Below are 23343 nucleotides of genomic sequence, written 5' to 3'. Positions count from 1 at the left end.
GGCATTTTAAGAAGCTGATTAAACAGCATGATCATTACACAGGTGCACCTTGTGCTGGGGACAAGGTGCACCTGTTTTGTCATGCAACACAATGCTACAGATGTCTCAAGTTTTGAGGGAGTGTGCAATTGGCATGCTGACTGCAGGAATGTCCACCAGAGCTGTTGCCAGAGAATTGAATGTTAATTTCTCTACCATAAGCCGCCTCCAACATCGATTTAGAGAATTTGGCAGTACGTCCAACCGGCCTCACAACCGCAGACCACGTGTAACCACGCCAGCCCAGGACATCCACAACCAGCTTCTTCACCTGTGGGATCATCTGAGACTTGCCACCCGGACAGCTGATGAAACTGTGGGTTTGCACAACCGAAGAATTTCTGCACAAACTGTCAGAAACCGTCTCAGGGAAGTTAATCTTCGTGCTCATCGTCCTCACCAGGGTCTTGACCTGACTGCAGTTCGGCGTCATAACCGACTTCAGTGGGCAAATGCTCCCCTTCGATGGCCACTGGCACGCTGGAGAAGTGTGCTCTTTACGGATGAATCCCGGTTTCAACTGTACCGGGCAGATGGCAGACATGGTGGTATGGTGTCGTGTGGGCGATGTCAACGTTGTGAACAGAGTGCCCCATGGTGGCGGTGGGGTTATGGTATGAGCAGGCGTAAGCTACGGACAACAATTGCATTTTATCGATGGCAATTTGAATGCACAGAGATACCGTGACGAGATCCTGAGGCCCATTGTCATGCCATTCATCCACTGCCATCACCTCATGTTTCAGCATGATAATGCACGGCCCCATGTCGCAAGGATCTGTACACAATTCCTGGAAGCTGAAAATGTCCCAGTTATTCCATGGCCTGCATACTCACCAGACATGTCACCCATTGAGCATGTTTGGGATGCTCTGGATCAACGTGTAGGACGGCGTGTTCCAGTTCCCGCCAATATCCAGCAACTTCGCACAGCCATTGAAGAGGAGTGGGACAACATTCCACAGGCCACAATCAACAGTCTGATCAACTCTATGTGAAGGAGATGTGTCGCGATGCATGAGGCAAATAGTGGTCACACCAGATACTGACTGGTTTTCTGTTCCACGCCCCTACCTTTTTAGGTATCTGTGACCAACAGATACATATCTGTATTCCCAGTAATGTGAAATCCATAGATTAGGGCCTAATGAATTTAATCCAATTGACAGAGTTTCTTATGTGAACTGTAACTCAGTAAAATCTTTGAAATTGTTGCATGTTGCGGTAATATTTTTGTTCAGTGTAGTACTGCAGGGATGCCTACTTTACATTCCATGCCATGAATACCGAGGTCCTCCCTCATATCTGGACTGGTGAGTGAGAGCCACTGGGATCAGGGCAGGCAAGGGTAGTTTATCTGTAGGAGGCCTCTCATCTAGTAAGCTGACATGACAGTAACAGAAAGCAGTGCAGTGTAGGGCCAATAAAAGCCAGAGAGAGAGAGATATGATCCACTCTCTGGGATGGCTAGAATCAAGGGGCTTAGCTTCAGAGCCTCAGCCAGAGAGATGAGAGGTACACGGTCTGGAGAGGGCTGCCGTGCCCAAGGTTCACATACTGTACCTCATTCGGCAGGCAAACAGAAGAGACGCCTCAAAATGTCTTAATTGTTTTGGACCGGCCATTGATACAGTGTGTCACGTGACCTCTTGTACTTCAGAGGAGGGCTTAGTCCCACACTGGAGAAGGGAGATTTGGAGGTGATGTGGTATGGATGAGACTGAGCCAGGGCATTTTGGGTAATATTGCTGTCTGTCCGTCACTCATCAACCTGTCCTGTACTGTAGATAGACCCATTCACTCAGGCTGTGTCCAAAATGGGACCCTATTCCCTATGTAGTGCACTAATTTTGCCTGATGAAAAGTTTTCTGCAGTAACAGCCTGTCTCCATCCCGCCACTCCAATATGTCACTATAGTCCCCAGCTTGCTGTTGATGTGATGATGCATGCTAAGTTGAGGCCTCAGTAATTGGAGAGTCACACCTTAGCATAGATGTCCCCTGTGCTGCCTTTCTGTGAGCCTGCTTGCCTGGGGAAATAAGTATTCTGCAGTAACAGCCAGTCTCCCCTCCTTCAGAAAGACATAAATAGCCCAGTTAGCGCCTGAGGCGAAGGTTTCCATGACAGGTTCTAATCTGCAGGCACTGTATTCAAAGAGCTGGAACTGATATAACCTCGGATAATCAATGTCTCAAGTGTTTGTCCAGGCTTTAATGAATTCCCCTTTGGATAGCTAGCTAGATGGCCTAGCTACGTGTGTGTTAAAACTCTCTCTCTGACTGAAGTGAAATAAGAAGCAGGCCCATTTATTCCCTGGCATGAGTGGTGTGGTGGTGACTGAATATAGTATAGTCATCATGAATGAAAGCCAGCCCTGGTCCTGGCCAGAGATGCTTCAATGCAACCTCTGTTTGCTACGAGGCAGATGAGTCCCTGCATTTTAGTCCCCCACCCCCCACACCCATCCTTTCATTCAGACACAGGAAACAGCCTCGAAGGACCGGGGGAAGAAAAGGTGCTGTATTGTATGTGATCATATCATCACACAGGGCCCTGGGCTTTCATGGGCCGCCGGGCCTGGGTCGGCATCCCTTTGGCACAAACCTCAGTGGAGAGAAGGAGGAGCTGAACTGAGCCGCTTTCTGTTCTGTTCTGTTCTGACTTCTGACTGATTGAAGTGACTTGATGTTGGGCAACTTCAACGCTGGATTAGAGATACAGTATTTGAGCCTGAGGGGTGACACATGACAAAGAAAAAAATTCACATACACTTTGATCACCGACTAATATGACTGACAGCGAGGCAGTCTGTGTGTGTGCATGTACGTGTACGTGAGTGCAGCGGGGCAGGAAAGAAAACAACAATAGAGGAACATTTCCTGATTTGATGAATTTGAGCCCGACCACCTGTCTTTGGATCATAACCGAACAACTGAAAGGGACTTGCATTACCCACAAGGCAGCACGCTCCATAATACCCATGATTACTTGTGGTTTTGCCATTCAACTCCAAACAGAATACTTCTGCCTCACAGTGGCAGGTGTTCTATGAACTTCCACACACACAAATTCACACAGGATACTCTTCACAAAGAGATCACAAAATGTAAGTTAATGGCTTTCTTCTGGATGGAGTGATAAGGAGTGCTTTAAAAAAGTTTGAAAAATGGCAACAAACAGTCTGAAATGATGTCTAAACTAAAGCCAAGGGCATCTGTTTGAATCACCTAAACTTCATAAAATGAATTAGAATTACTTCATTTTCTCATAGGTAGACCTCAACCAAACACAACACTGAGCTTAGTGTACGCTGTACAGGAACTACCTCGTCAGGGTCTGCTTCCGTGTCACACACCTTCAGCCACCTTTAATCACTTAAGAGGTTCCTAGCCTTGTAAAGCAGCAGGCTAAACAGGAGCAACACCACCACTAGTCATTAGGAGAAGGCAGCATGAGTCAGAAGTCCTCCAGGCAGCCTCCTTCCCTGGCCCTGTTCCTGTCTCTCTCCATAACTCCCCTGCTGCTCCTGTCTCCCTCCTGCCTCCCCCTGTCTCTCCTCCTGCCCCTTGCTCTGTGTTGTGTCCCTGTCCCTGGGGGAGTGGTTCCTTTCCCATGGGCTCTGTCAGTAATAGGGCCAAATAAACAGGCCTCTAATGAACGCTACCAGATGTGGGCTGGGAAGCTACGATTAGAGAGAGAGAGGCTGAGGCACAGCATCACAGCAGGCCCTGGGGGAGTGCTTTTAAACAGATCAGACAAGACTAAAGGATACTTAGCAGAGGCACAGACACCAAACAGACAGGAAATGAGAGTGGAGAGGAACAAGGCAGGGGAAAACAGTGTTCCTATCACAGTTTGACTCCAGGCTGGAGGCAGTTTAGAGAGAGGTGGAGGAGGCATGTAAAAGAGAGACAGACTGTAAAAAAACAAAAACACTTAATTAGCTCGAGGCCCAAAATGGTCAAGTTTGTCACTTTCTCGATTCTGTGTTGAAATTGGAAAAAGAAGAGGTTAAATTCTCAAAATGATTCATGGTGTTGTTGTGAAAATGTTATTGGAACCGGTCAAGTGTCTTTTTGTCTTATAGCACAGACAGACCAACCTAAACATCTGCCGTGCGCAGTTAATCATCTGCTGGGTGTCGACGAGTTTTGCGATTCAACATTTCCCGAATCGTCAGGAAATTAATAGAAAATGACGGCTGATGTTCAGTGGTCAGATGCGAATGGACGGCCACCCTGTGCTAATTACAGTTAGTCAGCGTGGTCTGATTGACCCTTTTAGAGAAACTACAGTACAATACTGTAGGTGAATGGTGAACACAGCTCCATGGCTGTTGTAGGCTGTATTGAGGAGTGGAGCCTGTACGTCTCTGTGCGTGTGTGTGTGTGTATATGTGTGTGTGTTCATGTGTACGCCTGCGTGCCTGTGTGTCTTCAAAGCACAGTGCCTTTCTGTGCGTGGTGACCTCAGAGAGTGACAGATGGCAGATTGGGCCAAAAGTGGGGAAACCCCCAGAGTGGTGTCTGCTCCTGAGGTCAGATGTTATGACAACATCTGCTCCCCGCCTGGGCTGATCCTCGGCCGCCCGCTGCACACTGCAGCACAGACACACGAGCACACACACAGACCCTTTGCCACGGGCTACTTGTGGCCAAGAAGAAAAGCAATCTCAGCAGGACAATGGAGACTATTGGGGCAGGCAGGGAGGAACGACAGTCACAGGATAACAACAACAGTATAAGCCTGATTACAGAGGTTCCCCTGTTATACGACACCACTCCGGCCCGCCACACACCTGATATTTGAACAGCTTCTGATTCTTCTCCTCTTTTCAGGTTTTCTTTATTTAACTTTCTAGCAGATAGTTTACCTGCTGCCAAGATTAGCATACTCTAGATGACGGGGCCAGGAGTCTGTTGTAGCAGCTGCTTTTCACTGTTTGTTTTGAACGGTGCAAACTAAAGACTCCATAAAAGAGTAGCTGTGTGTCTTTTGTTTTGCCCTTTTATAGTCTGTGTGAGCCATTTAAGACGGTTAGCCGTGTGTGTCCTGTAAAACGTATTTTGTGCTGTCTGCCTATTCGTCGACCTCTCGCTAAGTTAAAGAGCAAACTGTTAGCATTCTTGGCTAGTGCGCGCTGAGGTTGACTCTGTTCAAACGCCAGGGCCAGAGTGCCACGTGGACCGAGGCAGAGGAGTGGGTGCTTTATGTATTTGTCTTTGAGGCCCCAGTGTGAGACATTGGGCTGTGTTGTGAGGACAGGCAGGTCTCTTGGCCCCTGTTTGCGTGTGCGTGTGTGAGAGACGTTGGGCTGTTTGTGAGAACAGGCAGGTCTGGGCCTGGTTTAAAAAGCTGGTGTGAGTTTTTGCAGAGCTCCGTGAAGTGAGGCTGCCAAGAGCCTCCATTGAGGACTGAAGTCCAGTGGTTCAGGGATAGGTACAGGAGACGAGTGGGGCGGGGGGGCTCTTGGCAGCCTCACTTTACGGAGCTCTGCAAAAACTCACACCAGATTTTTAAACCAGGCCCAGACCTGCCTGTTCTCACAAACAGCCCAACGTCTCTCACACACGAACACACAAGCAGGGGCCAAGAGACCTGCCTGTCCTCACAACACAGCCCAAACCAGCAACCTCCTCTCTTCACTGGCTTCCCACTAACCCTCCATCCCCCCCTCCCCTCCAAAACCAGTTCAATTTACTTTCTTTCAGACAGCTTTTGTTTGTGTTTCTCTGCGTCGTTTAAGTGTGTTTGGGTTGACCAGTGAAAAGTAACACCCAGGTTCAAACTGAGGTTTTTGAAGCCAAGACCCAGTCGAGAGAGAGTCATAAATCCTAATATGGTGGCTTACAAAACCAGTCAACCCTATGGACGCCATGAAAAGAGAGAGGGGGGGGGGAACAGTTGGCGGGAAAGAGAGTGAAAAAAGGTACATGGAGGAGGGGGGAGTAAAAGGACGGTCAGTCGTACGAAGGCTCCATAAGGAGGAAGTGAAAAGAAGACCGAACGAAGGACCAAAAAAAGAGAGAGAGAGAGAGGCCAGATGGAAAGGAGAGAGGAAAAACTTGTTTGTGGACAGAGGGAAGAAGGAACAGAGAGGAGAAGGTTTAACAGCTGAATGCACACTCTCAGCTTGGAGGCTCCCGGCCTGCCTGTGGTCAGATCTGAATGAGGAGGAGAAACAATGGAGCCACTCATCCTACCCCCTCCACTGCTCCAGGGCTGAGGGTTAGGGGGGGCATTCAGATGCCTGAAGCCCAGTCCCCAGCTATTCTCCTGGGGGGATGAAGAGGGGCATGGAGGGCGCAGAAATGGGTGATGGAGGGAGGGGTGAGTGAGCGGTGGCCAGGCAGCAGCTGCCGTCCCCTCATTTACATGAACACCTGCTCCGTGGCTGCAGCCTTTTGGGAACGATGGTGTGACGCATGCTCTGCCTCACGACCCCAGCACCAGGCTCCCGCTATGTCTGCACTGTCCCCCTCTCTGGGAGACCTGGATTGGCTTATAGACTCTCACTATTTCAGAACTGCATTGCTATGAATGCTGCCTGGCAGAATGCTTCTACAATCTTATACATCTCTGTCATAATTAAAAAAGATAGTGAATTATCTGAACAATTAAAGGGCTTGTAGTGAAACTCTGGAGAGCAAGGATGAACTGAGCATGTGTTCTTCTCACCACAGGAAAATACATTTGATCATGTTTAGATTTAGAATAGTCCTAAAATAGCATATGGTGATGTTGGGACATTAGTAGATGGCCTTTTCTCCTCCTTTGCACTCCAGATCTCTCTAGAAAAAACCTGACAAACATGCTCCCTGTAACCCAAGAGGGATGATTCCATAGTATATCCCAGTGCTTGGAAACTAGAGGTAGCCTAGGCTACCATTAAAGCAGCGTGACATGCCATCGGGCCCTTAATGTTTGTGTAGCTAGTGCCCAGCCTAGCATGTGATGTTTTCTTTCCCTGGCCACCCTAATCCCGTGAGAGAGAGACCCTGTCTAAACACACGTCTGTCCCCACAGGGGGCCTCTGCTTGGCCCTGGGCCCCCAGCCCCGCTCACACAACCAACGGCCCCCTGGGAATGTTTGGGGAGGTGATTTAGTCAGCCCCATTAAGGCTAATAGTAATAGACTCATAGCTGTCTATGTTATAGTATTTTGGAGTGACAGAACTTTTAACGGTATTTAAAGGTTGCTGAGACATTCTAATACTATGGAATCCCCCAGAATGAGACACAGGAGCTATAATCAACAACCTCCAATAAAAATGACTCAGCTTTTTAGGGACTGTATTGAGTTTCCTTTCTTTTTCGGCTTCAGAACAATCCCTACTTCTCACTTAAAACATTGTTTTTGTGTTTAATTTTTCTTTGTTTTGCCTTGGAGGAATTGACAAGGAATTAGTGAAAGTTTCACTAGGAGGATGACTGATACCAAAAGTGTCTGTGTGGCTCTAGAGTTTGCAGTGCTATCTCTCTATATCCCTTGTCTCTGGCTGTCAGAGAGCGAGAGAGAGAAAGAGACTATACAGTAGAAGAATACAGGGCATTGAGGTGGAGGAACACTGCTTTGAAGTCTCCATAATGTTATCTCTGAGTTCAAAGACAGGCATAGACACTGCCTTGTCCTTTTGAATGAATGAGCCTGAAAAAAGTGGAGTGGAGCATATTTCTCGCTAAGAGCTGTTGAAGGGAGCCATGGTGGCTACTTTTGTCAAAAATGAGACTGGAATATGTACAAAAATTCAGTCAGCTCGTCAGAGTCCAGTTCAATGTTGTTGTGTAGTGTTGATGAAGGGAGTCAGTCTATCCATAATGACCAACCCCCACCCTCCAACCATGTGGAAAACAGTACAGAAACCCTCTGGATGACAAATGGGAGCATTTGGTAGCAGTGAGGTTCCAAACTGACAGTGGTGGGTTATCTCTTTCCACTGACCCTGACCACCTCCCTGATCTCACTAACCTCTCTGACCACTTCTCTGTGTGTGCGTGTGCTTGTGTGTCTGTGCAGTCTGTGTGCACATTGTGTGTGTGGCCCTTTGTTGGGATTTGACCTTGTGTCGCCTCGGGGGACTCTCCATGCCCTGTCATTGTAATAGTAAATGTGTGAATCCATCTCCACTGACGCGGAGAACGCTGTCCCCCACTCTCTTCCTCCCTCTCTTCTTCTCTCTTTGCCTCTCTCTTTCTCTCTCTCTCTCTCAATTCAATTTCGATTCAAGGGGCTTTATTGGCATAGGAAACATATGTTTACATTGTCAAAGCAAGTTAAATAGATAATAAACAATCAGAAATTAACAGTAAACATTACACTCACAAAAGTTTCAAAAGAATAGAGACATTTCAAATGTTATATTATGGCTATGTACAATGTTGTAATGATGTGCAAATAGTTTAAGTACAAAAGGGAAAATAAATCAACATAAATATGGGTTGTATTTACAATGGTGTTTATGCTTCACAGGTTGCTTGTTTTTTTGTGGCAACAGGTCACAAATCTTGCTGCTGTGATGGCACACTGTGGAATTTCACCTCTCTCATTCTCTCTGGGAACCGTTTGCTGGGGGCCACTTTACGACTCTAAGAGGACCTGTGAGAAACATCACAGGGGTGGATGATGCCTCCTGTCCCACCCCCTGCCCCCCATGTCCTGCAGTCAATGTTTTATGGCCTAAAACACATTGTCTGAAAGGACAACAGTGAAAAGGCAAATGTGCTGTTTAGCTGCATAGTTTCTCATGGCTGCGTTGTAAAAACAGTGGGCTGGATAGAGAGAGAGAACATCCTGACTGAGCCCTCAGATCGTCTTTCACAGAGAGCAGGGACTAGTTAGTTACTTAGGGACTAGTTAGTTACTTAGTTAGTATCAGGCTGATGCTGTTTCCCAGGCTGCTGAAGGTTTATATTGATGAGCACACAATAGGAACATCTCAATAGCCTAAAGTGGCTTCCTCTCCTTGTTTGCACTGACCTCTGAAAACATCAGAGGTGAAAGTAATAAAGTGGATGCCAACTAGTACGTATTTGCTTTCACTCTTGCTGCTTTCCCATATCTTCCATCTGCTAAAACAGACAAAGACAGGTTGCATTGCACTGGCCACACATGCTTGACTCGTGTTAACTTAAAAAAATACATTTAGCGCTATGGGTTTTGTTGTCAGTCCATACCTGTTGAATACAACTTTTCCTTAACCCTTAGTGCTATTATTATTTGCTGACTCACCCTGCCTTTCTCTCTCTCTCTCTCTCTCTCTCTCTCTCTCTCTCTCTCTCTCTCTCTCTCTCTCTCTCTCTTTCCAGGTGTCGGGATGGTTACGTGGGGAACAGTTGTCAGCACAGGGACCCCTGCACCTACTCTCCATGTAAAAATGGCGGCTCGTGTCGCGTGGTGCCCCGTGGGAATTCAGTGGACTTCACGTGTTTCTGCCGGCCAGGCTTCACGGACCGCCTATGTCTGACGCCCATCGACAACACCTGTCTCAGTTCACCCTGCCGGAATGGTGGCACTTGCGACCTGGTCAACCTCAGAGAGTACAAGTGTAGATGTCCCCCTGGCTGGTCAGGTAAACACTGTCATATTTACTACTGCTGAATACTCTAGTAGTAACAAATAGCATTACTAACCGGTCTTCTGTTCTTTAAAAGATTAAAACTGACCATGGTTACAACTAATTGTAGCACATAAAACAAAACAAGGAGCTGTCTATGTAAATAAAGATCAAAATCATGATTTTATTTACAAGATGTGTGTCTGTCTCTTTCAGGGAAGCAGTGCCAGCAGGCAGACCCCTGTGCCTCTAATCCCTGTGCCAACGGCGGGCAGTGCACCCCCTTTGAGTCCCACTCTATCTGCTCCTGCACCCCGTTCTTCTATGGCCAGACCTGCAAGCAGGACGTCAATGAGTGTGCCCAGAGCCCCTCACCCTGCAAGAATGGAGGCGTGTGTGTGAACGAGGTGGGCACCTACCGCTGCCAGTGTCCCCAGGAGTATACGGGCAAGCACTGCGATACCCGCTACCTACCATGCAATCCCTCCCCCTGCCACAATGGGGGCACTTGCGTCCAGAAGGGAGACACCACCTATGAATGCTCCTGTGTTCCAGGTACTGTTCTGTTTAATGTTGTCCCATCTGATCCACTATGGGCCGAAGCCTACATTTACAGTGCCTTCAGAAAGTATTTCTACCCCTTTTCAAAATGTTGTTGTTTTACAGCCTGAATTTAAAATGGATTACATTGAGATTTTTGGTCACTGGCCTACACATAATACCTCATAATGTCCAAGTGGAATTATGTTTTGGGCAAATGTTGATATTTCTGTATTTCATTTTCAAGACATTTCTAAAACATGTTTTCAAATTGTCATTATGGGGTATTGTGTGTAGATGGGTGAGAAAACAAATATATTTAATTCATTTAGAATTCAGGCTGTAACAACAAATGTGGAATAAGTCAAGGGGTATGAATACCTTCTGAAGGCACTGTACATTACATTTTAGTCATTAAGCAGACGATTGTATCCAGAACGATTAACAATCAGGCCATTTAACTATGGGACATTTTGAGTTATGTGAGATTATATTAAGTTAGGATTTGACCATGTATGAACTTTCAAGTTGTGCAATCCATTTCCACTTAGGGGCTGCTTTAGTGTTTTCTCCACCAGTCTATCCAACTTAAGCCAAACATCTAAAACAGCTGTGAAATAAACTAGTGGTACGGTTCTCTAGTGGCTGGTCAGGATGATGTTATGATGTGAGTACGGGCGGAGGGAGCTTTGTGTAGTGGTTATACAATGCTGTGTGTGTGAGCTTTGTGTAGTGGTTCCACAGTGCTGTGTGTGTGTGAGCTTTGTGTAGTGGTTCCACAGTGCTGTGTGTATGTGAGCTTTGTGTAGTGGTTCCACAGTGCTGTGTGTGTGAGCTTTGTGTAGTGGCTCCACAGTGCTGTGTGTGTGAGCTGTGTGTAGTGGCTCCAGAGTGCTGTGTGTGTGAGCTTTGTGTAGTGGCTCCAGAGTGCTGTGTGTGTGAGCTTTGTGTAGTGGCTCCACAGTGCTGTGTGTGTGAGCTTTGTGTAGTGGTTCCACAGTGCTGTGTGTGAGCTTTGTGTAGTGGTTCCACAGTGCTGTGTGTGTGAGCTTTGTGTAGTGGCTCCACAGTGCTGTGTGTGTGAGCTTTGTGTAGTGGCTCCACAGTGCTGTGTGTGTGAGCTTTGTGTAGTGGTTCCACAGTGCTGTGTGTGTGAGCTTTGTGTAGTGCTTCCACAGTGCTGTGTGTGTGAGCTGTGTGTAGTGGCTCCACAGTGATGTGTGTGTGTGAGCTGTAGGGCTGGGTGATATGGCCTAAAAATAATTGCAAAAAAAAATAATATATGGTCGATTCACAATATATATCTCAATGTTTTCTCTAAATAAGCTTTGTTGTACAATTAAAGGTCAAATAAATCAAATCAAATCAAATTGTATTTGTCACATACACGTGTGTATCAGATGTTATTGTGGGTGCTGTAGGTGTCCTGGAGGGCGGGTAGTTTGCCCCCGGGAATGCGTTCGGCAGACCGCACCACCCTCTGGAGAGCCCTGCGGTTGCGGGCGGTGCAGTCGCCGTACCAGGCGGTGATACAGCCCGACAGGATGCTCTCAATTGTGCATCTGTAAAAGTTTGTGAGGGTTTTAGGTGCCAAGACAAATTTCTTCAGCCTCCTGAGGTTGAAGAGGCTCTGTTGCGCCTTCTTCACCACACTGTCTGCGTGGGTGGACCATTTCAGTTTGTCAGTGATGTGTACACCAAGGAACTTGAAGCTTTCCACCTTCTTCACTGCGGTCCTGTCGATGTGGATAGTGGGGTGCACCCTCTTCTGTTTCCTGAAGTCCACGATCATCTCCTTTGTTTTGTTGACGTTGAGTGAGAGGTTATTTTACTGGCACCACACTCCCAGAGCCCTCACCTCCTCCCTGTAGGCTGTCTAGTCATTGTTGGTAATCAAGCCTACTACTGTTGTGTTGTCTGCAAACTTGATGATTGAGTTGGAGGCGTGCTTGGCCACGCAGTCATGGGTGAACAGGGAGTACAGGAGGGGGCTGAGCACGCACCCTTGTGGGGCCCCAGTGTTGAGGATTAGCGAAGTGGAGATGTTGTTTCCTACCTTCACCACCTGGGGGCGGCCCGTCAGGAAGTCCAGGACCCAGTTGCACAGGGCATGGTTCAGACCCAGGGCCTCGAGCTTAATGATGAGCTTGGAGGGTGCTATGGTGTTGAATGCTGAGCTGTAGTCAATGAACAGCATTCTTGCATGGGTATTCCTCTTGTCCAGATGGGATAGGGCAGTGTGCAGTGTGATGGCGATTGCATCGTCTGTGGATCTATTGGGGTGGTAAGCCAATTGAAGTGGGTCTAAGGTGACAGGGAAGGTTGAGGTGATGTGATCCTTGACTAGTCTCTCAAAGCACTTCATGATGACAGAGGTGAGTGCTACGGGGCGATAGTCATTTAGTTCAGTTACCTTTGCTTTCTTGGGTACAGGAACAATGGTGGCCATCTTGAAGCATGTGGGGACAGCAGTCTGGGATAGGGAGAGATTGAATATGTCCGTAAACACACCAGCCAGTTGGTCTGCGCATGTTCTGAGGACGCGGCTAGGGATGCCGTCTGGGCCGGCAGCCTTGCGGGGGTTAACAAGCTTGAATGTCTTACTCATGTCGGCTACGGAGAAGGAGAGCCCACAGTCCTTGGTAGTGGGCCGTGTCGGTGGCACTGTGTTATCCTCAAAGCTGGCAAATAAGGTGTTTAGCTTGTCTGGAAGCGAGACGTCGGTGTCAGCGATGTGGCTGGTTTTCCTTTTGTAGTCCGTGATTGTCTGTAGACCCTGCCACATACGTCTCGTGTCTGAGCCGTTGAATTGCGACTCCACTTTGTCTCTATACTGATGTTTTCTCCGTTTAATTACCTTGCGGAGTGAGTAGCTACACTGTTTGTATTCTTCCATATTCCCAGTCACCTTGCCATGGTTAAATGCGGTGTGTTCGTGCTTTCAAATTTGCGCAAATGCTGCCATCTATCCACGGTTTCTGGTTAGGGTAGGTTTTAATAGTCACAGTGGGAACAACATCTCCTATACACTTCCTGATAAACTCAGTCACCGTTTCAGTGTATTCGTCCAAATTATTTTCGCCATCTACCCGGAACATATCCCAGTCCGCTTGTGAAATTATATAAATATAAGCCTTCCACAACCATAAGGTCCACTAATAATGTAATTATTTTATCAAAATAGTGTAACCGGCTTTTTTGCAATAATCACCGATCTGGCTTTCAAGTCTGTCTATGAAAATGCCCTTTTTGTTACAAATGTAACCAGAACCATGCATAATGCACATTCACTAATAATAACTAACTTCTTATAACGGGTATTATAGAAAATTAACACAGGTCTCATAAACTCTCTCTCAAGCACAAGCCCACATGCTAGTGAGTGGCCAGCTAATCTTTATATTTCAAGTTTAGCTAACTTGGATCTATTTGCTAGCTAACAAGGTAGAATAGTTGAATTATTATGAACACACCCTTATGGCCGTCTCCAACTGTTTGAACAGCATGCTATGATGTTGAAATCAAGTGGCCTACCTTATTTCTCAGAATGAGAATGAGTTGCAAATTCCTTATATAGTTGTGTTTTATGCTTATTGCACATTTATAAAACACAGACTAGACTGCTAGTATAACAGTCTTTGGCTAAAATGCTGCTAGTGGTACCACAATGCCACACGCAACAAACTGAGGATACATATTCCTGAATCAATGTTCATTGATTGTCCTGTTTTAGTGGTGTCTGCCCTGTGTGCAATTTGAAGAGTTGAAACACAAAAAGGTTATCGTTAGAAAGGTTAACTTCTCCTCTATTACAGTAAAATTATGTCTCAATGTGTTTCGGTGTCCATATGACCGATTCTGTTGGACCAAACCTCAAATGCAAATAGCGAGTTGAAACCGCTTGCCAGAGAGGAAGAAGTGATCTCTCATCTTTGTTGTTGTGAGTGGCAGGTGGAGGGGCTTGGTGTGCGTGTGTAAATGGGAAGGTGCGCACAGCCTACAGTCATTGCACATGGCACAGAAGGAACGAAGGAGACGAGACCAAAAAGACAACATGAGAACAAGTGGACATAAACGCTCAACATTTTTTACAGAACTAGATTCTTCCGATGCAGGCATTTGGAATATCGCGCAAAAACATACATTCAAATGAATTTGATAGATCACCCAGGCCTAGTGAGCTGTTTGTAGTGGCTCCACAGTGCGAGTTGTGTGAACAGAGGGGAGCAGGAAGCCATTGGGCCTTATCGTGAGGAAATGGCTGAATGAAAACATCCTCGGAACAGAGCCTTCTAGTCCTGTAGACAGGGTTACCACGACTGGTCGTCCTCTCCCCTCTCTCTACTCCCCACACGTCACCACTTCCAACCTGCCCTGCTCCACTCTCTTTGTGCCTCACACACTGTTTTGGCCGTTAAACATGGCTCTCACAGAAACGCCACTGCCAAAGATAAATAATTGTGAATCAAGAGAAGTAGTAGCATTGTCAACAATCCAATGGTGCTCAGATTCTACCTACACAAAATTGGCAGTATAACCTCCTAAATGTCCAGACAATACTGTGGTGGTGTGTTGTGTAATGCCAGAGCAGGATTGTTGCTGTTATATGAAGGGAAGCTGTGGTCTGGCTGGCTGTTTGTTCTGACTGATACAGACCAAAGGAGGGCTGCCGCCGCTGCCATTCGTTCCCCTCTGAAGAAGGAGGCCGTTGACTGCTTTAACTGTAAAATAGTTTCCCCTTGTTTTGAAAGGATCCAACCAGGCAATTTTGAAACTAGGAAAAACAAAGCAATTTTGGCGGGGCTGTGTGAGAGAGTGATGCAAAGAGACAAAAATACTCAGATATAGAATAAGCTTCCTTGATATCAAATTGTATTTGTCACATGCTCCGAATACAACAGGTGTTTACCTTACCGTGAAATGCTTACTTACGAACCCTTAACCAACAATGCAGAGGTTTTAAAAAGTAAGTAAGAAAAATGTGCTAAATAAACTAAAGGAAAAATAGTAACACAATAAAATAGCAATAATGAGGCTATATTCTAGGGGTACCAGTACCGAGTCAATGTGCAGGGGTATGGGTTAGTCGAGGTAATATGTACATGTAGGTAGGGGTAAAGTGACTATGCATAGATAATAAACAGAGAGTAGCAGCAGTATATGTGAAGAGCGTGAAGGAATGTGTGTTTGTGGCGTCAATATGCATGTGTGTGTGGTCCGTGTGTGTGTTGGAGTGTCAGTGTAGTATGTGTGAGTGTGTGGTTAGAGTCAAGTGAGTGTACATCTAGCCTGTGCGAGTCAGTGAAAAAAATAAGAGTAAATACTAATAAAATATGGGGGTCAATGCAAATAGTCCGGGTAACCATTTGATTAACTGTGCAGCTGTCTTATGGCTTGGGGTAGAAGCTGTTAAGGAGCCTTTTGGTCCCAGACTTGGCGCTCCGGTACCGCTTGCTGTGCGGTAGCAGAGAGAACAGTCTATGACTTGGGTAGCTGGAGTCTTTGACAATTTTTATTGCCTTTCTCTGACACCGCCTGGCAGAGGTCCTGGATGGCAGGAAGCTCAGCCACAGTGCTGTACTGGGCTGTACTCACTACCCTCTGTAGAGCCTTGCAGTCGAATGCAGAGCAGTTGCCATACCAAGCGGTGATGCAACCAGTCAGGATGCTCTTGATGCTGCAGCTGTAGAACTTTTTGAGGATCTGAGGTCCCATGCCAAACCTTTTCAGCCTCCTGAGGGGAATAGGCATTGTCGAGCCCTCTTCACGACTGTGTTGGTGTGTTTGGACCATGATAGGTCCTTAATGATGTGGACAACAAGGAACTTGAAGCCAAGGAAATATTGCTCCTCTGTTCATGAAAATGTAACATGACCCCTTCTGTTGAGATGGGGCTGATTTAAAAACTACAGTGTGTAATATATGTGCATTTAACATTATGTCCTGTCCTCTCCAGGCTTCTCAGGTCAGAACTGTGACGCCAACATTGATGACTGTCCAAGACACGATTGTCAGAATGGAGGAACCTGTGTGGACGGGGTTAACACTTATAACTGCCAATGCAAACCTGAATTCACAGGTAACTATACAGTAACCCCCCCCCACCCCACCCCACCCCACCACCAACCAACTCATTTCTACGCTCATGGTAGAAGTTTCTCATAAATACAGATCTAGGATCAGATTTCTAACCCTCGATCCTAACCAAGACCATTGGGCGAATAAAAACATATCTGACCTTGCATCAGTGATTAGGGGGTAACTTTTACCCGACTCCGATCTCTATAATGGAAGCCTCCTTTCTTTTGACTCTTATGATTACTATTAATATTTTGCTCTCTTTGACTCTTTTGACTTGTTTGTGTGCACTGTGGCCTGTTGACAAGTGCATTTTAACCCATGTTCTCCTCTATAGGCCAGTTCTGTACAGAGGACGTTGACGAGTGCCAACTGATGCCCAATGCATGCCAGAATGGAGGAACGTGCCACAACATCTACGGTGCCTACCAGTGTGTGTGTGTCAACGGGTGGACGGGGGATGACTGTGGAGAGAATATTGACGACTGCGCCAATGCTGCCTGCAATCAGGGTGCCATCTGCCACGACCGTGTGGCGTCCTTCTTTTGCGAGTGTCCCCATGGTCGCACAGGTGAGCCGATGAACTTTGGTCTTCTTAATTTCTCATAGATTTTCCATTTATCTGACCCTGAGCTTTGCACACTTGTATATCTACTAATTTATGCTAAATCTCTTGTGGTCACTAGTGATACTAAATAGCGTTTCCTTGTCCAGTGCCAGCAGCACAGATAGTTTCACTGCATTAACAGTAGCTAGTTATTATATGGTTGAAAAGCAACAACTAAATAAATACCTTTAACGAAGTAAATAACTGCAACGATTGAACCAATCAAGGTCTCCTGTTGTTCTTGTGCTGTGCCAGGTTTGCTGTGTCACCTGGATGACGCCTGTATCAGTAACCCCTGTCAGAAAGGCTCCAACTGTGACACCAACCCCGTCAACGGCAAGGCCATCTGCACCTGTCCCCTGGGCTACTTTGGCGCCGCCTGTGACCAGGATGTTGACGAGTGCTCGCTGGGTAAGTAGACTCAGACCAGTGAGGGATGCTTTTCATAAACACACATTAGATCATTACAGGAATAGGTTTTGTTAGTCATTAACTAGAAATGTGAATCACTCAACATCAGAGAGGGCAGAGACACAGACAGACAGACAGGTAGCAACCACTACACAGCAGCATGAAGGAGCACGCCCTGTAACATGTTACTTAAGGTACACTCCATGTCTCCCTCTGTGTCTAGGTGGCAACCCCTGTGAGCACGGAGGGAAGTGCCTGAACACCAAGGGTTCATTCCAGTGTAGGTGTCAGCCCGGCTTCTCTGGGGCTCGCTGTGAACATGACGTAAATGAGTGCCTTTCCAACCCCTGCCAGAACGAAGCCACCTGCCTCGACCAGATAGGAGGCTTCCACTGCATCTGTATGCCAGGTAACTGACACACACAAACACACACGCTCGCACGCAAGCACACACACACAGCTAATTACCGACATCAGTATAAGTTCTTCTTGTTAGCAAGTTTAAAGGCCCCTTTTTAATCAAAGGATGACAACAAATGGAAAAGGAAAGTAGAAGGGGGAAAAAGTAAGGAACTTGTCTGTCGGCCTTGCATTAAAGAATATAATGTGTTAAAGAAAATTGTGATAAATAAAAAAGTATACCAGTTTCATTTAAGGACCAAAGGATTGACAGCCGTCCCATATAGATTGCAAAATAGTTGGGAAGAGATTTTTGACGTACCGATTCCATGGCATAGTGTTTATGAATTGATATGCAAAACGACGCCGGATTCAAAAATATTTTATTTAAAAATCTAAATTTTTCAATTAAAATTATTTTATACAATTCTTGCTACCAATAGAATGTTATTTATATGGGGGATACAATCTTCCCAGCTCTGCAGATTTTGCTGCGAAGAGACAGAATCATTAGATCATTTGTTTTGGTACTGTCCATTTTTAGCTTGTTTTTGGACACAGGTCCAGGAATGGCTAAAGGATTGCAATATTTACCTGGAGCTAACCCTGCAGATAGCACTACTGGGTGATCTGAAAAGTCATAGTCAATCGATCAATAATATGATAATACTTTTAGCAAAAATGTTTATATTCAATTTACGATCTGTAGAAACAATGAGAATAGAAAGGTTCAGAACTTTTGTAAAACATCACAGTACAGTTGAAAAATATATGGCAAATAGAAATCCAATATGGATGGTGTTAAGATATAGATGGGAGGTGTTGAATGGAGCTGAAGGATGGGACTAATAACAACAACTAATAACAACAAGATAACTAATGTAAAGTATACTGTGTCCATAATAAGTATATAGGTTATAGGTTGAGAGCTTTTGTGAAAGAGCACAGTTAGAAAAATATGGCATATAGAAGCAAACCAGATGGACATCATGAAAATGATCGGAGGAAGTTCAGGAGTAAAAACAAACAAAATATAATTATTGTAGAATTTGACTGTGTCCATAAAATGTATATAGTATGAATGGGCTAGAAGTAGAGGCCTAAGCGTTGTTGTTCACTAGTTTACTCCAATTTGGGAAGGGGTGGTGGTATATGAAGGGAAATATAATTTAAAAAAGGATATGTGTGTGTGTATGGATGCATGTATATATGTGTGTATGTGTGTATATATATATGTGTGTGTGTGTGTGTGTGTGTGTGTGTGTGTGTGTGTATATATATATATATATGTATGTATATACACTGCTCAAAAAAATAAAGGGAACACTTAAACAACACAATGTAACTCCAAGTCAATCACGCTTCTGTGAAATCAAACTGTCCACTTAGGAAGCAACACTGATTGACAATAAATGTCACATGCTGTTGTGCAAATGGAATAGACAACAGGTGGAAATTATAGGCAATTAGCAAGACACCCCCAATAAAGGACTGGTTTTGAAGGTGGTGACCACAGACCGCTTCTCAGTTCCTATGCTTCCTGGCTGATGTTTTGGTCACTTTTGAATGCTGGCGGTGCTTTCACTCTAGTGGTAGCATGAGACGGAGTCTACAACCCACACAAGTGGCTCAGGTAGTGCAGCTCATCCAGGATGGCACATCAATGCGAGCTGTGGCAAGAAGGTTTGCTGTGTCTGTCAGCGTAGTGTCCAGAGCATGGAGGCGCTACCAGGAGACAGGCCAGTACATCAGGAGACGTGGAGGAGGGCGTAGGAGGGCAACAACCCAGCAGCAGGACTGCTACCTCCGCCTTTGTGCAAGGAGGAGCAGGAGGAGCACTGCCAGAGCCCTGCAAAATGACCTCCAGCAGGCCACAAATGTGCATAATTATTGTAGAATTTGACTGTGTCCATAAAATGTATATAGTATGTATGGGCTAGAAGTAGAGGCCTAAGCGTGTCTGCTCAAACGGTCAGAAACAGACTCCATGAGGGTGGTATGAGGGCCCGACGTCCACAGGTGGGGGTTGTGCTTATAGCCCAACACCGTGCAGGACCTTTGGCATTTGCCAGAGAACACCAAGATTGGCAAATTTGCCACTGGCACCCTGTGCTCTTCACAGATGAAAGCAGGTTCACACTGAGCACATGTGACAGACGTGACAGAGTCTGGAGACGCCGTGGAGAACGTTCTGCTGCCTGCAACATCCTCCAGCATGACCGGTTTGGCGGTGGGTCAGTCATGGTGTGGGGTGGCATTTCTTTGGGGGGCCGCACAGCCCTCCATGTGCTCGCCAGAGGTAGCCTGACTGCCATTAGGTACCGAGATGAGATCCTCAGACCCCTTGTGAGACCATATGCTGGTGCGGTTGTCCCTGGGTTCCTCCTAATGCAAGACAATGCTAGACCTCATGTGGCTGGAGTTTGTCAGCAGTTCCTGCAAGAGGAAGGCATTGATGCTATGGACTGGCCCGCCCGTTCCCCAGACCTGAATCCAATTGAGCACATCTGGGACATCATGTCTCACTCCATCCACCAACGCCACGTTGCACCACAGACTGTCCAGGAGTTGGCGGATGCTTTAGTCCAGGTCTGGGAGGAGATCCCTCAGGAGACCATCCGCCACCTCATCAAGAGCATGCCCAGGCGTTGTAGGGAGGTCATACAGGCACGTGGAGGCCACACACACTACTGAGCCTCATTTTGACTTCTTTTAAGGACATTACATCAAAGTTGGATCAGCCTGTAGTGTGGTTTTCCACTTTAATTTTGAGGGTGACTCCAAATCCAGACCTCCATGGGTTGATAAATTTGATTTCCATTGGTAATTTTTGCGTGATTTTGTTGTCAGCACATTCAACTATGTAAAGAAAAAAGTATTTAATAAGATTATTTCATTCATTCAGATCTAGGATGTGTTATTTTAGTGTTCCCTTAATTTTTTTGAGCAGTGTATATATTTGCGAGAAAAAAACCATATGGGGGATTGGAAGTGATGCAGACAATTACATTGATGGAAGTTACAATCTATCTGAAATATTCAAGCTGCTCTATCCCCTAAAAAAGAAAAAAAGGATGACAACAATCTAAACGTATAGCTGTGAAGTCAGGAAATCTGGCATAGTTATTGTACACTAACTAACCGGCCCTTGTTTCCCTTGCTAATTGGTTACAGGCTACGAGGGACTGTTCTGCCAGATCAATACGGACGAGTGCGCCAACAACCCCTGCCTGAACAATGGGAAGTGTATCGACAAGATCAACACCTTCCACTGCCAGTGCCCCACAGGTGAGCCCCGGTGCGCCGCAGCGGGAGGAGGGGGGTCGATCACCCCCCCCCCCCGGACAGGACGGGCGCGGGAGGCGGACTCTAATCCTTGCCTCAGGCAGGCTTTACCAGGCCAGCGCCCGACGAGGAGGAAAATCCATAAAGAAGGGCTTGAGGAAGTTTACACTTTGAACAAGTTTTTACTCTCAACTCTGATGAGTGTGCACTTAAACTTGGTTTGGATGTAGCTAGCCACAATAACGTTAATTGAGAGAGAACTAAGGAAAGAAGGACTAAGAATAGCAGCTGAAATAGTGTTGTGTTTCCACGTATTGCATTTCTGTGTAGTTGGAGAAGCTGTTGTGGTGAGCCTCTAGTTTTGTGTGTAGTGAAGTTTTGAATTTAGATGATTTCATTAGGTATTTCTCCAGGGGTTCCATTGGGGTTAGACTATGTGACGAGAGGCATTGAGGGTTTTGTTAGCAGAGGAATGCTCTGATAGAAAAACGTGAGGCCGACCGACACAGAGGAAGGTTTCTCACCCTCTTTCACCAGGCCTACTGAGGTGGAAGTAATTGTGGAGGAATTGAGTGCAGTTCTCAGTCGAATCGGATCAAAGACAGTTCAGAGAGAAAGGCAGGAGGCTTCTTGTGTTGAGAAAGTGCAGTTAGGAAGCTGAGGAATTAATTGTAGGGAGGTACAGCAGAGAACACAAGAGCTTAGCTGCTGAAAAGCACCCCCCCACCATGTATATGGGACAGGGGTGAGGGGGGCCTGAATGAGACAGTGGTGAAAGTGGAAGGAGGTGGGAGGCAGTGTTGGGGTACTGGAGGGGACTGAGACACACAGACGGTTATGCTCTAGGGGGGGATCAGAGGGGAATTGCCTTCTTGAGATGTAAATTTGTTCTTGTGTAAGCCCAGGCTGGGGTAGGGTAGGGTCCTCGCCTTTCATTTCTGTACACACCATCTCCATGGAAACCCCACTGGGGCGGTTTGAAATGTGTGATTACAGAAACCTGGGCTAAATCCCCTCTCTGTGTTGTGTGTGAGGTAACGTTAACATGGACAGTCTAAAGCGAAAGGGGCCCTGTGTTGTGAATCCACTGGGAGCAGAGCTAACAGCTAGACATGTAGCCACTTCCTATCTGGGTTAGTGACCACTGGGATGTCTGGCTGGCTGCTTGGCTTAGAACCCCTGTGTGTTCCAATAGGGGGGGGGGAAGCTTCATCTCTTTATCAAACAGAATCCATCTCCTTACCGCTTAGAATTCAAATGTGCTCCAGCGACAGAAGTTGGAAGAAGAAAAAAAAAATACAGATTAGAATAACTAGAGAAAAAAAGGGAGCCTGCTGGTTGATTTTGAATGATGAGGGATTTGAATAGCTGAGTTCAGAGGTCAAGCTGGCCCTTTTGGGAGAGGTGGGCGGGGAGAGGGGCGAAAGCAAGACGGGAGAATGCACATTGTGATGGAAAAGTTTTGGGGGACAAAAGAGGCAACCGGCTCGGCTTCGCGTTGCATTGAGCAGACAGTCCCCCCTTTGTCTCTCACTCCTGGTCATGAGGCCTTGGAAGTTTTTCTCCCCTTCTTTTCACCCCCCCCTCAGATGCAGTTTCTTTTTGGGAGAAGTGGTGAAAAGGAGTAGAAAGAAAAGAAAAGGGAAAACGGGGATGTTGATTAATATGCAGCCACCTCTGTCGTTGAGGGCTCTCATAATGTATGTAGGCTTCCAGGGAAAGAGTGGGAATAGTTTGGGCTTGGTGAGATCACTCTAACGACCCCCCCAAGCACCACCACACACACACTCACTCACGCACACAAACTTACCCCCACCTCTTCTTGTTTTTCTAGGCTTTGCTGGGAATCTCTGCCAGATAGATATTGATGAGTGCGCCAGCACGCCTTGCAAGAATGGCGCCAAGTGCACGGACGGCCCCAACAAGTACACCTGCGAATGCACTGAGGGTATACAAAACAACAACAAAGCAACAACAAAGATAAAAAAATATACCAACACTGATTGAATGTTTTATGGATCCTGAACAGAATGGGGAGAAATTAGACAAAAGTGACCAACTTCATCTCTTTCTACCAGGTTACACGGGGCAACACTGTGAGACTGACATCAATGAGTGTTTCTCGGCCCCCTGTCACTATGGTACCTGTAAGGACGGCCTGGCCTCCTTCACCTGTTACTGTCGCCCTGGTTACACAGGCCGGCTGTGTGAGACCAACATTAACGAGTGTCTTAGTCAGCCCTGTCGGAACGGAGGCATCTGCCAGGACCGCGAGAACTCCTACATCTGCACCTGCCCCAAGGGCACCACAGGTCAGACACACATACACACACTAAAAGACTTCTCCTCTCAACTCAAAATTGTCCTTGACAATAAAATCACCCAGATGTATTTTCATCTGTGAAAATGTTATTATAGAAACTTTGATG

At 46.4% G+C, this 23343-nt stretch overlaps 1 protein-coding gene across 1 annotated transcript in view; it reads left to right on the top strand.

The window, feature by feature from the left end:
• LOC121551934 (neurogenic locus notch homolog protein 1-like) overlaps positions 1-23343 on the top strand; it is a 44993-nt gene that overhangs the window by 4867 nt on the left and 16783 nt on the right. The window contains exons 3-11 of the mRNA XM_045226786.1: positions 9347-9609; positions 9811-10149; positions 16091-16213; positions 16550-16783; positions 17075-17230; positions 17454-17639; positions 20804-20917; positions 22749-22862; positions 22993-23226. Coding sequence (XP_045082721.1) covers positions 9347-9609; positions 9811-10149; positions 16091-16213; positions 16550-16783; positions 17075-17230; positions 17454-17639; positions 20804-20917; positions 22749-22862; positions 22993-23226 — 1763 coding nt within the window. The remainder of the gene's footprint in view (positions 1-9346; positions 9610-9810; positions 10150-16090; positions 16214-16549; positions 16784-17074; positions 17231-17453; positions 17640-20803; positions 20918-22748; positions 22863-22992; positions 23227-23343) is intronic.

The sequence above is a fragment of the Coregonus clupeaformis genome, chromosome 18, assembly GCF_020615455.1.
Source record: "Coregonus clupeaformis isolate EN_2021a chromosome 18, ASM2061545v1, whole genome shotgun sequence".
Classification (NCBI taxonomy): Eukaryota; Metazoa; Chordata; class Actinopteri; order Salmoniformes; family Salmonidae; genus Coregonus; species Coregonus clupeaformis.
This window is presented reverse-complemented; position numbering and strand designations above follow the sequence as displayed.